At 39.8% G+C, this 15,878-nt stretch overlaps 1 protein-coding gene across 2 annotated transcripts in view; it reads left to right on the top strand.

Annotated features, from left to right (window-relative positions):
- ANKH (ANKH inorganic pyrophosphate transport regulator) overlaps positions 1 to 15,878 on the top strand; it is a 105,780-nt gene that overhangs the window by 76,881 nt on the left and 13,021 nt on the right. The window contains exon 8 of one of the 2 annotated variants that reach the window (XM_085312000.1): positions 2,597 to 2,692. The exons of the other annotated variant lie outside the window; for it this stretch is intronic. Within the exon in view, the coding sequence (XP_085168126.1) occupies positions 2,597 to 2,692 (96 nt within the window). The remainder of the gene's footprint in view (positions 1 to 2,596; positions 2,693 to 15,878) is intronic. 2 annotated transcript variants of the gene reach the window in all.

Genomic DNA, 15,878 nt, shown 5'->3' with positions numbered 1-15,878 from the left:
CTGCTAACCTCAGGTGTTTTGAGCTATGGTCAAGTGTATAACTGCTCCAAACTATTGCCGTGCAAAATAAAATTAACAGTGATCAAGAGGCCTAAATCCAGGTCTCATTTCAGCTCTGAAGAACAAATAAAACTCCAAGGAACAAACTGCTGTGGGGAAGAAAAAGCTAGCATAAGGCCCAAATATGTATGACTGATCTAATTAACAAATAAGTCTAGAATAGGGATTTTAATTCCGTATTTTAAGAGCGATTTGGCATACAATGTGCTAAACACAGTAGCAGCAGCATAAAGGGTATCTTATCCTGGCAAGTCCTCCCCTGTGCCCTTTACATAATAAATACCAAAACAGAAACCTGTGTTATTTTTCTTGGATCTCTGTGAGTACTGTTTTACTCTTGATCACACAATTCACTTGTCACCAAACTTTTCAAAAGCTTCGTTTTCTTAAGCTAAGGCTTTCTCATAAGAGTCCAGCTAGAATTTCTTTTTATTTCCAGACTTTCTAAAACTTTGGCTGTAATTTTCAGATACTGAAACAATTTGCATATATGTGGGCTTGGGTTTATTTTGTCAGTTACTCAGATTATGATGCTTAGAGCCAACAGAAGCACAATGAGTGGCATTAACTGACAAAAAGAAATTCGGGTCCTGAAGGTATGCTCTTCCTCGGTGGCTAAGCAAGAGAACTCACAGATTCTGGTCTTCAAAGGAGAATTTTTATCTCTACTCACATTTGTAAGAGAGATGGAGAGTCAAGCTTCTTTTTTTTTCTCTGTGTCCAGAGCGATTTCATGGCTTAGCAGTTAAGGTTAAACGGTTAAACAGTTAAGATAAGAATTACTACTGATTTGCAAGAAGAAAACAGGAATAWCCTAATTCTGTGCTCTGCTTGCTGCTTTTACATGGTGATAATGCCAGTATTCCTGGTGGACTGTGTCATGTGATTCACAGCCACAGCACAAGGTGTGGGAGATGTTTTGAATGCTGTTTATCTGATGAGTAGATAGGAATGGATAGGCTTTTTAGTCTATTCACTGCATAGGGAGGGCTTCAATCTAAGCCTCAGTTAGAGGCAGTGTGCAAGAGATAGATAGGAATAAAGAGTATAAGGTCTAGAGTTAGGCCAAAGGCAGAGTAGAACAAGGGCAGCGTTAGCACCACCGAGGTAGTTACGAGAGCTCTTCCTCTTTCTTCACATCCATTTTACATGGCTGGATTTTGATGCACCTTTTTTCTTTTCAGTTATTTTAGTCCTATTAGAAAGTTAATCCACGCAGCAAAGTTTGTTTATACAGTGGCGAGTGGAATAAGCAAAGCCCATAGTAGATAGCAAAGTATTTCTTCAGAAACACAAGAAATAAGGACAGATTCATGAAGAAAATGTTATAGAAAGATTTTGTAGTGCATTCCCAGAAAGGACAGACTTGGGAGTAGCTTCCTCCCTCAGCATATGAATTGCCTCTATGTAGAAGTGCAGCTTCCATGAAGGTAATCTAGGCAGGAGCAGCAGCGCTCTCCAGGTCCTATCACTGCACTGATCTCCACAAAAGCTTTGGATGGCAAAGTACCACCAGAAACTCAGATGTATATGAAATGGTGTATCTTTCACAGAGCTCACATGCATTTTGTTCACCCCCAAAATAAGCTTGTATAAGTTTCTATTTCTCTTATGAGTAACTTCAGTAAAGCAAAAAGATCATGTGACAGATACTGCTGCTCTGTCTGAATTACGTTAAGGTTGAATAAGTCTTGTACTACATCTCATGGTACAGCTTTTATCAGTTCAGCATTTACTTACCCATGTATCTCAAGCAGCTCCATAGTAATTGCAGTATATAGCCCTGTAGTCTGTTGCTGTAGGGCTACCTAAAGGTGCCCTGCTTTTGATATTCTTTCCTCTCCTTTCACAGACCATTCAGTTTGACCTARTGTGTTCCCTGAGGGCAATTTTAAAGCTTCAGAATCATTTGCTATATTATAAATTTGGAGGAACGTTTTTGCTGTTGTTCTAAATAAAGCTTCGCTACCGTGTAAACACAGCCCATGTTCAAGGTGGAACATCTAATAGTTCTAATTATATTCTGTTCATTAAACTGCATTAAGAGAGCCAGGTGTTCCCAGAGCTTTGTTTAGATCAGCTGCTTGGCTAATTGGATCAGTATGGGTACTTACATTGGTGTACGGATCTTGGGCCCTTCTGTGGGAAAAGGGAAAGGAATCCTATTTTTCCTGTTCGTTAAAACATACTACAAGCTCTAAACTAAAAGGTAACAAAAATCACATAGTGTTTCCCTAGAATGTTAACATCGTTTTTCCAACTGAAATTTGTTAAAAAGGATTTACCCCTTAGAAAACTGAGGAGATATTGGTGAGCCCTCAGTGACCATATGAGCAGTTATTGCCAGTTTAAGTGGAAAACATTCTGTGGTGGTACAAAGTACTCAGTCAGAAAGCTAGATTAAAAAGCAAACAAGCAAAGAAGGGCATGCACGCACACAGAGTGAGATCTAGCGCATGACCCTGGTGCTGTCAGCTCCCCAGCAGTCTGGAGCCAAGCTAATGCTCATTATCTCGCTCTCTCTCTCTCGCCCTAGAATAACCCCAGCAATAAATTGGTGAACACTAACAGCACCGTCACAGCGACACATATCAAGAAGTTCACTTTTGTCTGCATGGCGTTGTCCTTAACGGTAAGAAACCTTTGGTCAACTCTGGCTTTCATCTAAAGCAGAAAATTATCTTCTATACCTAACGCTAAAGCACTAGCAGTTCAGGAAAGGTGAGTTTTCTCTTGCTTTCGTTTCAGGGAAAAGGGAATACAGCCAGAGTAATATGCTTAAAGCACTAAGAAAATCAGCCAGCAGTAACTCAGACTAGAGATCTTGAAGGCAAGAGTTATTCTATTTAATTGTTCAATGCAGACAACAAGTGGTCTCTGAAACCCTCACTGCTTCTCATTTTGAGTCAGCCTCCAGATGCAAGGAGGTATCAGAGATCCTCATTTTTTCTTTTATCTCCTTTTTCAAGAGCAGAATTGCTGATAACCAGCTTATCAGCAAAATGAAGCACCACATTTGTCTAATGTGAACTGGGATGACAGGCTGTCCCTTAGCATCCATAATTTACTGTGAATGATGGAAAAGGTGACGTGTTGGAAGCACAGTGGCTGTTCCCTGCCCCCTCACATGGCATGAGTCTTCCATGCTAAGGGTACTTTCATGCAAGTTGCCTTTGTTTACTCTCAAAATAAGCTAAAAGGGGCAATCTCAGAGACTGTGCTGACCTGGAAAAAAAAAAAAAAAAAAAGCTTAAGTTTTGTTTGCTGGGAAAAAATTGCAAGGACTAACAGCTAAGTTAACTGCAAGGTTTGTGTGAATGATTTTGTTCCAGCCAGATAAACTAATCCCAATGTTCTAGTTAGAAGTACCTACTCTAACATTAAAAAAGGCGTAAAGAGAGATGTATTCTGTAACAGTAACTTGGGCCCTGAATATCAAAGGAAATACTTAACAGTTTTTCCATTTCAGTTCTCCTTTAAACCTCCCCCTACATATCCTTTATGACAAGCAGTTTAAACAGCAACTAAACAATTTAAAGTCATAATAGTATTGCATGATTATTTTTTTCATCTATCCAATTTCTGGTCAAAAGTAATACGTGGTCTTAAAAATATAGCTTATCAAGTAGATTAAATTATTGTGTTACATTTATCATGCTATATATGAAAGATTTGCAGAGTTAGAGGTGGGAAATCAACAGAGGCTAGTCTGATTTTTTTTTTTTTTTTTTTTTTTTTTTTTTCATCTATGAAGGTGCTTAGAGTGAAAGTGATGAACATCAAAATTGTTCCAGTCAGCTGCATAAGCCTCTCTGTCTAGAGCTGGAACAAGTTTGTGATTGTGTGCAGGTGTAGCAGAACTGCCAAATTATTGAAGATACAGTGATAGTTTCAGCTCAAATCAACATCTGTTGCCAGTTTATTAGAGTTTACCATGGAATTTAAGGGAAAAACCACTTGAGAGGGTTTTTGAGTTTTATTCTGTGGCAAGATTTGAGAGGGATGGTCTTTTCACTTTAAAACAGAAGTTCCACAAAACTCCTGATGAGTCCTGGTAAGAGATTCAGTTTTCTCTTTTCTGATTTCAGAAAGTAACCCAGCTACAAATGAGCAGATCAGAAACATGTCTTGTATTTAGGCCTAAGGGATTCAAATCTACTCCATATAGAGCTTCATCAGAGGTCAGTTCATGCTTCCTTGATTTTCCAGCCTAATGAAGAAATCTTGATGCACCCACATCATTTCAAAGTGACTAGCTTGCGTGCATACAATAACATTTTCTAAGAAAACTGTTTCTGCACAAGTCTGTTTAGAAACTAATAGGTTGTAGTGGAAAAAAAAAACTTGAATAGGGTTGTGGGTAATAGCAAATTATGTAGTAGATGAGTATAGTGAATGCAACTCGTATTTCTGCATAGGGTAGATTTACATTAGGTTTGGAATAAGTCAAGCTACTGTCTTCCCCGTTTGGGTGGATTTGCATCACCAGCAGTATCTTTGTCCAGGATGGTTATTAGCAGGTTTGAGATGACCAGGCACTGTCATGGCAGGGCTGGTGCTGGCACCACTGCAGCATCCCAGGGCGGGGACTGATGGCCCCAGGCTGGACTGAGATGGGGCTGGACAGGGTCTGTTCATTTCCTAGATTTAAGCTTGGACTCTTTTTCCACATGGCTTAGAAGCCAACAGCACTGACTCTCAACTTGTATTTCCTACAAAATATAATAGGGACAGATGTACATCCTCAGTGAATGTATCATTCACTGCAATTTTCTGGAGACTTTTTGCAGGTTTCGTGTCATCTCCCATCACACATCTTGAGGCTTTCTCTACTGCTGCTTACCTTGGTCTGCCAGTCCAAGGTCGTGTTCTCCTCAATAGCTAAGCTCCCTTGAAATCTGTCGGTATTTGTAGAGACCCACAAAGGGGAAAAACTTTCCTCTTTATAAACTGTTCTGAGAATTCTATTTCAACTTCAAAGCTTTCTCTGAACTGATTATTTTCTTAACCCTTCGGACATTTATCAGCTTACTCAAGTTCTGATAGATCATGAGCTTCTTGTATTACCAGTACCACCCAGTGCAGAGCTATTTTTAATTATTGCAATAGGCGTTTGCTTTACAACTTTTCAGGATACTTTTTTCAAAAGTTCTCCTTAGTACTAGGCAAGGGAAGTTCTTTCAGAAGCTCATCCTAGGAAAGTTCGTCTGCATTGAAATTCCAGAATCACTTGTGGTGTCTGTTGCTTTTTCTATCCTGTTTCTAGTTTTGCCTACTAGTGGCACATTCTTAGGATTGCTTGTCAATGGACAGAGGAGGAAAAAAGACGCATGAGCTCTATTTGGTTCAAGGGCCTGAGTCCACAAATGCTTTGGCACACAAGTTCGCCTGAACTTGCTGAGCTCCCTTGACCATCAGTGACTGCTCATGTTTACCTGGAGAGGCTCTACTGCAAACTGGTGAGATCATCGTTGGTGAGATCATGTTCTTCAGGATCAGAGGGAAAGTGGGAAACAATTCTCCCAGGCTGACCAACAGATCAAAAGAGATCAAAACAAGACAAATACATAGACCTATCACATGAGTCCGTTATCCTCTGGATGCTCTGTAGAAGGATTCCAGAAGACAGAGGGATGAAAGAATCCCATTAACCACTGGAAAAAATAATAGTCATATTTTTAATAAGAGCAGCAATCATGCTGTGAAATAGCCTGCCAGTGTAAAATCTTGAAAACCTCCCAATCACTGAATACCTGCTATTTCATAGGATTGGAAGGCAAATGCCCTACCTCTTTTCACTGATCAGTTGTGCTTGCACAAGAAGCATCTCAAACCAACTGCAGCAGAGCCACTTTTACTCTTGTTGACAGTGGCAGTATTGGTCCAGAGTAGAAAAAAATACATAGTATCTTCATAGATTTTTTTTTTTTTTAACATCCATCGAATCTGGAAGTTTTGCTTTGATAGAATTTCAGGTGCAGCAGAGCCTTTCCTGGCTGACCATGGAGCATGCAGATGTATTCTGCTGCATGTGAGCCTAAGTACTACCTTATAGATTGAAGCATCAGCTTGGGATTAAAGCTGCTTCCTCAAAAATTGGGAATCAGTTGTATTGCTTAGTGAAGAAAAATCTAGACAAGCTGTTTCATTTAAAGTCTGTAGATAGCAGCTATAGATTCCTAATATGCAAGAAAGCTGATGTGATTAGTCATATTGGTGTGGTTTTGATTATACGAAAGTGGTGGCTCTTTCCAACAGCCCTATTTTATGGGGGTATATAATTGAATGTAAAATTCATATAGCAGAGGAGAGGCGCTCAAATGAACAATTTTTTACATATAGTTAAGGGACTGGTTCTGATTTTAGAAAATAAATCATGATTGATAATTTACTCTCAACTTAAAGAGTATACATAGTACCACTTGCCATTATTGATTACTTCACCATCATTTATAAGGTGCTTTGGGCGAAAATGCTTCTTTCTACAAGTAGAGCTATTGCTCCATGCACCAGTGTTGCTGCCATTTCTAGGTAAGGCTGTTGAAGAATGAAACATTTTGGTTCAATGTTACTCCTCTTGATAAGACCCTAGAAGTCAGTCCCTAGGTCATAGTACGGTTGTAACCTAAGTGAAAACTGGTGCATGTGTACCACACATCCTTTAGGTTGGGGGATGCGTCAGCCTCAGTACACCACAGAAATCCCCAAGAAGTTTTCCAAGGTGCTAAAATTCTGCATTTCTCCATTGCAGCACAGTTTTGTTCCAGCAGAGCGTTCCTACACACCTGAGCTGTGCTTGGAGGCAGGCTGTGCAGAGTGCACTATTTCGGGGAACCCTGGCTTACACAGCAGCAGCAACAGCAACTAGGCCAGTTATTCAACACGTTTTTTCACAGAGTAGCAGCAGTATCCCTCAACGCTGATGCTGCAGTGCAGAATTCAGGGTTTTTCCAAGGTAACCGGAAGGGCAGACCTAATGCCAGATTACTTGGTTTACCTTTTCTGTTTCTTTAATGCTGTCCCCATTTCCCAGTTGAGCTCTTTCTTAAGGCAAGCCTTCTGCAACAGCACAGAACTGGCAGTCAACTGAGGTCCTTTTTCCTGAGTAGAGTAAGCTGCCAGCAGCCACCGACAAGCGTTTCGTCACCTGCCTCTAAGCCAAGAGGCTTTCTGGGCCGATTTTGCTTCTCTTTAGTGCCTGCCCTTGCAGGCATGGAGCAGAGTGCTCCTTTGGCGGGCAGCAGCCTGGGACTGCACCTGCTGCTGCCAGTGGCGGCATACGGCGGCAGGGCATATGGCCAGTCGTATCTTCATACGCTCAGGCACTCTGTGTATTGCCAGGTTTTCCCCTAGCAGTGTTGCAGGCTTAGGTGTTGCACGCCGTGCACCTCGCACCACAGGTGTCTGTCTGTCACCGAGTTAACACAGAGCAGGAGCACGGGGCACTCCTCCGCGGCCTTAACATTTGTCTCATTAGCTCRGAGATCTTTCCAGCTTTTTAGAGGAGCACCAGTGTTACTATAAAAGGGAGTTCAGTATTGCCTTGGGTTTTTCCTTTGAGACGGAGTCACGCTGAAGACGGACCAGGGGAAGCAGCACTTTTCACAAAGACACGTGCTGATGAAGGGCAGCGGCTAGCTGCGTGTCCACGCTATGCCATATGCCATTTGTGGGCACTGCTTAAGAAATACAAGTCAGCTGTGAAAGTTCACCCTTTGATTTTCTTTCAGAAAAAAAGGGAATGCTCCTGTTTCGGGAGATCAAAAGATAGAGTGGAGGGAAAGCTTTTAATCTGCACACTCACATATGTCTGTGGGTTTTATGTGGAGTTTACAGATTTCAGATTTATTTGTTGCAAACCACAGACAAACAACCTAAATCCTAAATCCAGTTTTTCTTCTGGAAAAAATTGCCACAGAGTTTTAACTAGAAGGAATATGCAGGAACTTCAGCTGAACAAGTTGACATGCATCAGCTGAGTCATGATAAACAAATTTAAAAAATGCCAGGTAATACGCACTAGATTTAAATCTCAGCAAAAGTTTAGATTTAATGTGCTTAACAGCAAACATCTGGTCAATTTACTGGCCCATGTGTTTGGGCCTGAGAGTTGTAGATGTGTGTGTCAATAAATGTCAAAATGTCATATTTTTTACAGTTAAGCTTGTTCATACTTGAAGAATATGATAGCTCTAAAATGCTTAGTACTTATAATATTACATGCTGTATTGTATTACATTAGATATTAAGTCATTTATTACATTCTATAATGACATATTGCTATTTTTTTTCCAAATAGAATGTAATGCATTGTTTTGTAATGCATTGATTTGTGTCTGAACCTGTTCTTGTGACAGGGGAAAAACATGTATTGATTTCTGAGGGCTTCTGTTGATGAGCGTCTGTAGCTCAAGAAGTTGCTATAGGCAACTGTCTGTTGCTTTCCTTCGATCAAAGTTATCAACCCCCTCAGAGGAGCAGCAAGCAAGCATGATGTTGTCTTTTTTCTGCTGCATCCCTGTGACAGGATTGCACAGTTTCAGCACCAGTGCTGTGGAGAGGGGAGGGGGAAAGTCTCTGTCCTGTCTGATGACAGTTTGCTGCAAGCTGTCCCATCAGGTGACTAACCTCCAGTCATCACCTGCTCCATTATCTTCTGTAATTAATCGCCAGTCAAGGAAAAAAAAAAAAAAACTAATCAAGAACAAACAAGCAAATGTAGCAAGGAAAATCCCGTACGTTAAATAAACCCTAACAAATCCTGAATTTCAAGTAGCTAGTTGCTGCTTCAAGAGTTCAGATTGATTTGCAGCCAGTCACTACAGAGAAGCAGCAGACATGCTTCATTCAGGCTGAGAAGCCCTGTCTATTTAAAGACAGGCTAATTTTTTTACCATCCTTNCTGTCCTGTCTGATGACAGTTTGCTGCAAGCTGTCCCATCAGGTGACTAACCTCCAGTCATCACCTGCTCCATTATCTTCTGTAATTAATCGCCAAGTCAAGGAAAAAAAAAAAAAACTAATCAAGAACAAACAAGCAAATGTAGCAAGGAAAATCCCCTACGTTAAAGAATCAAGGCACAGAGGACAGGGCTCACTCAGTAGTTGCTGCTTCAAGAGTTCTGTAAGAGTTGCAGCCAGTCACTACAGAGAAGCAGCAGACATGCTTCATTCAGGCTGAGAAGCCCTGTCTATTTAAAGACAGGCTAATTTTTTTACCATCCTTTGGATTTGGTTATGCCAAACTAGAAACTGCAGAGCACCAAATGGGTACCATCTGCCAGTTGTGCTCTCCTGTTGATCAGCAAAGGCTCCACCAGTTCCTGAAATTTCAGCACTGATAGATAAAATTGGAGCCCAGGGGTGTGAAGACCAACTCAACACATCACTGCAAGCGTATTGCATTATTGGCACCTTCCCACTCTGATGCTATGCATCTGCCTACCTTTTTTACTCCATAGTTGTTTAATTTCCAATTGAACTCAGAAAATCTTGTTTTTTCTAAGCCATCAGCACTGATTTTTCCCATGAGGGACACCAAAGAGTGTCTAGTTTGCAGCAGGCTCATTTGCTCTCAAATTTTCAGTCTTTAGTTTAATAAATACACCATTTCACATCATTCTCTGCAATTACCTGTTACCTCATTTTCCACATTATAAAGTATCCTGAATAAAGCTCTTGCATATGTAAGTCACTGGCTTATTTGATATTCCCAGCTACACTGTGCTGCTGAACAATAAAACATAAGAATTTGTTGATAAAGGACAGAAGCAGAAGAATCTCTTCATCTCTGCAGCAAGGCTGATTGCTGTCTTACTAGTCATGCTTAGCTTCTGTTAATAGTAATGTGAATTGTGTTTGTATATTGAAAAACTCCAAGGAAAACTGGCCCTGTTCTGCTCGTAAAACCTTAGGAAGGCAGAGCAGAGTGTCTACAGTGTAACATAACTGCAGTACTCATCTCTYGCTATTTGTCAGTGGGTAAATGTCTGGGATCCCACTCAGATTGACATTTAGCCAGTGAGGCTGCATGTGTGGAGTTAAGATCCCTACACAAGCATTCTGCTCTTCACTTTTTGTTTACATCTTTAGAGACCAAACAACTGAAGGGTCTCGTTCCAAGCCTGAAAGACAGTAAGCTGCATTCAGGACCTGACAGGAGATTATTTTTATCTGCCTCAGGCATTTTCACTGTAACCAGAAAGTGTGCAAGGGACCATTTTAAAATAAAATGTGCCACAAGTAGTTATGTGAGATTCCTTTCACAAAAAAATGTAGTTCCAATTTTCCTGTTTCCTAAAGGAAATAAACTCAGTTACCCCTACCCTGCCTTTATGAAATAAGTATCAGAATCTGTCAGATACCAATAAAATACAGGAATACTGTAGTTTAAACTCTCACATTAATGCATTTCAGCAGAGTAAGAAGGTTTCTGTGTATATAATTGATCAGGTTTGGTAAAGATTAACCCAGAGTAGCGCAAAAAAGTGATTTGCAAATTCTGACTGATGCATCAGACTCTCAGTACTTTTACTCTACTGCTCCATTATCTGTCTCACACTGAAAGACCTTGAGCTAAGCATCTGTTCCCTCTTCTCCATGATTTGAAGTCACTTAAGTGCCAGGAAGGGGACACCAGAAAATCATGGAATACTCTTTTGATTTCCTGGTGTCTGATGCCAGAGTTTTCCTCCGTGTATTGAGAGAGGGTGGCTACGTGAGAAAGTCACCAAGCTATCACAGCTCTGCTAGTTTGGAGAGTGACATCCAGCCTGCTGCTAATGGTTCTTCAGTTCACAAGCTGAAGACAGCATTTTCAGAACGAAGTGATGATTTTTGAGGTCTTTGATTTAGGCATTCCTCTCAGTGCTTTATACTTAATCTCTACAAAAAGGGAATGCAATATGATGCCCAATTATAAAGTCAATAATCTTTTCTATCTTGAAGTCTTGACTTCTGTAGGTTTTCTACCTTATAAGAAGAAACAGGTTTGCCAGAGCTAAGGTAGGAGTCGTTGTGATGGTATTTTTATGGAAACAGTGAAATCTGTGAGATGGTCATTGTCCATATGTTTCACCCAAACTTTAATGTACACAACTAAGCTGTTTTGTAGAAACCAAGTATTTGAACTCTGGAAGAGGAAGGTAACATGCCCTCTGATGGCATTGCTTTTCATTTGTAGAGCCATTTGTGTTTAGGTAAACATGACCTGGGACATGAGCCAGAGTTACAGCCCATTAGTTACCAGCCACTGTCCTAGAATTTTACAAATGGGAGATTGCTAAGAGACAGATTTCCTAAAATGGATTGTGTTACTATGTTACTAGGGCAAGTCTTTGTTGTTCTGTAAAGCTGACCAGTGGGAATGTGATTTTTCAGTGTTTTTTTTTTTTAATCTGATTGTGGAACTTCAGAGTTAGGAGAATAGTTGAGACACACACACACACACACACACACACACACACACACACACATATATATAATACCAAATCATAGTTTAATATTGTTTATCCTCATTCCCCTTCCACAAAATATAAAGCAATTTTAATTTATAATATGTTGTCCAGTTCATCCAGATTCAAGCAGTAGTTCATCCTCACCTGCACCAACACATGCTTATAATTCTGCTTATACAGAATTATAAAAAACAGAAAACAGAAGATTTTCTCTGGGTATCTCCTTTTCTGCTTGTGAGGATGATTACTTCTCCATGGATAGTGCTGAAGAACTTCAGAGTCTGTATACCCACTGCAGTGTAGCCCTCTATTCCTGATATTTGTTCTCCCCTGACTCTGTTTTATTTCTTGCTTTCAGGGCTAACTTCTTAGGACAAAAGCTTAGGCAAAGTTACCAAATGATCTTAAGAAACAGTACAAACTGGACATTTACTTCAGGATTGAGGTAGAGACAAGTTTAGAGATAAATGAAGTGTGGATAGGAATGATGTTTTGTTGCCACCATATATACATGTGATATTCAGTGGGATAAAAAACAGCCGAAAGTCTAAGCCATTGCTGAAGTCACTGGACTTGTGTTCAAGGTTCATGCATTTTTGCCTATCTTTTATTGATTGTCTTCGTTTTAAATCTGTACGTTACTTTATTATCAAAGGCTACAGCTGGGCTTCATTAGAGTCACAGAATAATAAAACTGAGAGGCAATAAAATCCATAGGAAGAAGGATCATTGAAGAAAACAGTCCTTTTCAGAGCACACAACCCCAGCTCGTGACTATGCCAATACCTGAAACTCCCAGGGTGACCAAGTTCATGGCTGTGATCTCTAATGAGTACACAAAGAAAGGAAATAAAAAAGGGAGGAGATTTCCTCCCACTCCCCAACCCCAGCATTATTTCATCAATGGCTTTGTTATTGCCTCATTATATCAAGGAGATGTTACAAGACCTATTTAGGACCATTATATTAAAAAGAAAACAGAATTAACTTTTAGGCCTAAGTTGGCATCCTTTTTACTTTGCTATCATATATTATATGAATACCAAGGCAGGACATAGTGGTTCACTGCAATGATTTTTGCCTGTCCTACAACTCCCAGATTGTTTTTTTTTTCTTTAAATCTTCAGGTTGCTTGCACAGAAATAAAAATTTGGAAGTGACATATTGGCAGCTAGTTGCTCAAGAAGGTTTTTAACCTCTTGAAGTTCAGGTTAGTTACTGCTTCATTAAATATTATTCCAAACCTGCCTGCTTGGTGAAATGTGGGATCACCAGTGAGTGACCTTCTAAAATCCTCATACCAGTGAACTGAGGTCCACGTTTCAGTCATGGTACTACACAGACCCTTTGTCCTGGAACAAAGCAGTTCTGTTTGGTTTGGTGAGGTGGAGATTGATGTCTCCTTCATGACTGCTCTGGTTTCACACAAAAAGTCTGTTGTGTACAAGTGACTGGAGCAAGCAGAAAAGGAAGGGTCAGGAATTGTTGCTGCAGCATGCTCAGATACCATAATTGTGATTGGAAGCTGCTAAATAAAGTCCAGAATAGTTCAATGAGAATAATCCAAGGGCTGCAGAAAACACAGGGCGGGAGCACTACAAACAAAAGAAAATGGCTAAGCTGTGGAAGTTTTCAGAGAACTTAGGAATCTGCCAGCTTTGCATGATTCAAGCTTTGTTAAAGTGAGTCTATACCAAGTAAAATACTGCCTTCCATATTTGTTACGGTATTTGTTCCATAAAAACAAAAAGAAGCAGGATTCAACAGGGTGATATAATGACTATCTTGTATTAGCAACCCAACCCATACTGAAAAACACCACCTGAGTATTTGCAGCAGCAACTAGTGGGGAAGTGAATGTGGTAGCAAGCCAGTGCTATCAAAGAGCCAGTGTACTGTGCAGCTGCTGGATCTGGCTTTATTTCTGCAGAATGATCTTCCAACTCCATCACTTTGAACTATAAGGAGAGTCAGGGTTGGGGGGATTTAGATCTGTAGAAACCAATTATTTCAGAATAAAATGTGAAGTTGCAAAGTTTTCCTGGAGGCAAGCTCTGGTTTCTTTTGCTCCCCCTGCTGCTTGACAAATTTCATGATAGCTGTTTTCAGCTTGACCACACCACCTTTCACGGAGAATAAAGTTCACAAAAATGTTCACCAATTCGTGTGCAACTGAGAGATAATTGCTATAAGACAATGTTATTGTGATTCAAGTCATTACCATTGAGATAAACAGCTTTCAAATATGGTTTTTACTGGATCCAAGTTTTTTTTTTTTTTTTTTTTTTTTTTTTTTTTTNTTTTTTCCCTTCATAGGATCACAGGATAATTCAGATTGGAAGAACCTCAGGAGCTCTTTTGGTCCACCCCCCCAACTCAAAGCAGGGTCAGACCAGATTGCTCAGGGCTTTATCCAGGCTAGTTTTGAATACTTCACGTCTCCCATACAAGAGAAGGACCAGTCTCCTGTCCACTTAGAAGTTATAGGGCTCATAAACACAGCATCATGATATAGTCCAAGAGAATGCCACACTGTGGGCAAATATAAAGACCTCCTTTGGAGCTGAGCCAACATTTTCTTGTATATCAAAAATTCCTTAATACTGCTGATACTTGGGTAGCTGAGTAAAAAAACACCCTCTAACATGGTTTACTGAGGAAGAGAGCATGCGACTGGTGGTTCCTTTTGGTGTGGGCCTGGGTTTGGTATGCGGTGAGCTTCCAGGCAAGCCGGGAATGTTGGCCTCTGCTGCCATTCAGTACCATACTCAGCAATCTCTGCACAGCCTTCAGATAACCTTATGACAGGTTTTGGCAGGGTGCTTAAAATTTATCTTAGTCTTTAAAAGCAACACGATTTTTGCTGGAGTATTTCTTCTTAAGCTCCCATGTGACTTCCTATCAACAGGGGGTAATGTCTTTATTATGAACCCTAGGTATTTTGATATTCTCATCCACAGAAAGAATGTAAAATCCTTTATTATTTGTGTAAATTGAAACAAGTGATTAGATCTCTTCTCTACATAAAAGAACCCTGTTGAGCACTTTCCTAATTGCTATTCAACTGCTTGAGAGACTGCCTAATGGCATGAATACTTCAGCAAGTGTTAGGGAATTACATTCTGTTGCACAGAAATATTCAAAATTGAACCATCTTTCCATTATAGTCTGAAAATGTTTTTTGACTAAGTAATAACTGTTTCTATAGTTTCACTACTATTAGTTAACAATTGAAACAATTAATTTCATTCTTCATCACAAAAATACAGGAGAGAAATGCTTTTTTGCTTTATTATTAAGATGCTAGAGTAAATTTTTGAGAGATAAGCCCCAATACTACACAGTCATTTAAAGAACTAAATTTTCAAGTGCAGTGAAGCTATAGATACATAAGAATAGCACTAACAATTTGAACAAAATCAGTGTTTTCCGCACACCTTGCAAAATAGGATGCTGCAGTAGGACATTGTTGCAAGTTAGAAAAAGGTGTGCATCTGACTTGCAAACAGACCTAGCGGATCATCTTCTAAGAGTGTGATACAAGCTCTGAAAGAGATGGTGTTATGGAAGTTCTGCTTAGRGGAGAGCAAGAGGCCAGCATTTGGCAAATCAGGAGATTAGACATCGTAAAATTCAGGATACCTTTTGATTTATTTATTGCACACTTTGAAAGACTTGGAATCATATGATTTATATTCTTCCTATTAATAAAAGTGACAAACTTGCTGATACTTTCTCAAAAGTCTGAGGTGTGATTCAAAGTTGAGATACATAATAAGGCATAAAATGAATTTCTTCTGTCCTCTTTGGATGCCACATAGCATAAATGGGTACAGGTAGGCTGTGAACAARGCGTTGGTTAAATTAAAGATGCAATCCTCAGTACATTTGTAGAACAATTTAGGGTAGATACATAGACACATAGGGGTACATAGAACTTCCAGTGTAGAACACCTTTCTTGGACAGCCATACCTTGATATCACAGCATACTTTTGCAAGTATATCACATTTATCAAACAAAAGAAAACAAGTGGTAAGAAATATCTGCTGAGAGTTGTTTTGCAGTAGACAAATATGAACTGCATTTCATCGTAGAAGGGCCTTTAGGCAGTTACCTGTTCCATCCCCTTGTTGCATGGTAAAATCTGTTAAAGCCATGGCTATATCCAGGCTGATACATTGAATCCACTTTTAAAGACAGTCTTTTTGGATTGCATAGCCCCTTTTTCAGAAACATGGAGTCATATCATATTTTTGTCATCAAGCAGTGTTTTCTCAAACRGGGAGTTGCAGTGACATTGTCTAGAAATGCTGTACTGTTATTTGTGCCTTACATTTATCAGTGGATGTCCCAAAAGATG

This window comes from Rhea americana, unplaced genomic scaffold (assembly GCF_003343005.1).
Source record: "Rhea americana isolate MKP2758 unplaced genomic scaffold, rheAme1 scaffold_353, whole genome shotgun sequence".
NCBI classification, from domain to species: Eukaryota; Metazoa; Chordata; class Aves; order Rheiformes; family Rheidae; genus Rhea; species Rhea americana.
Note: the sequence above shows the minus strand (reverse complement) of the source record. Positions and strands in the feature narration are given on the sequence as shown.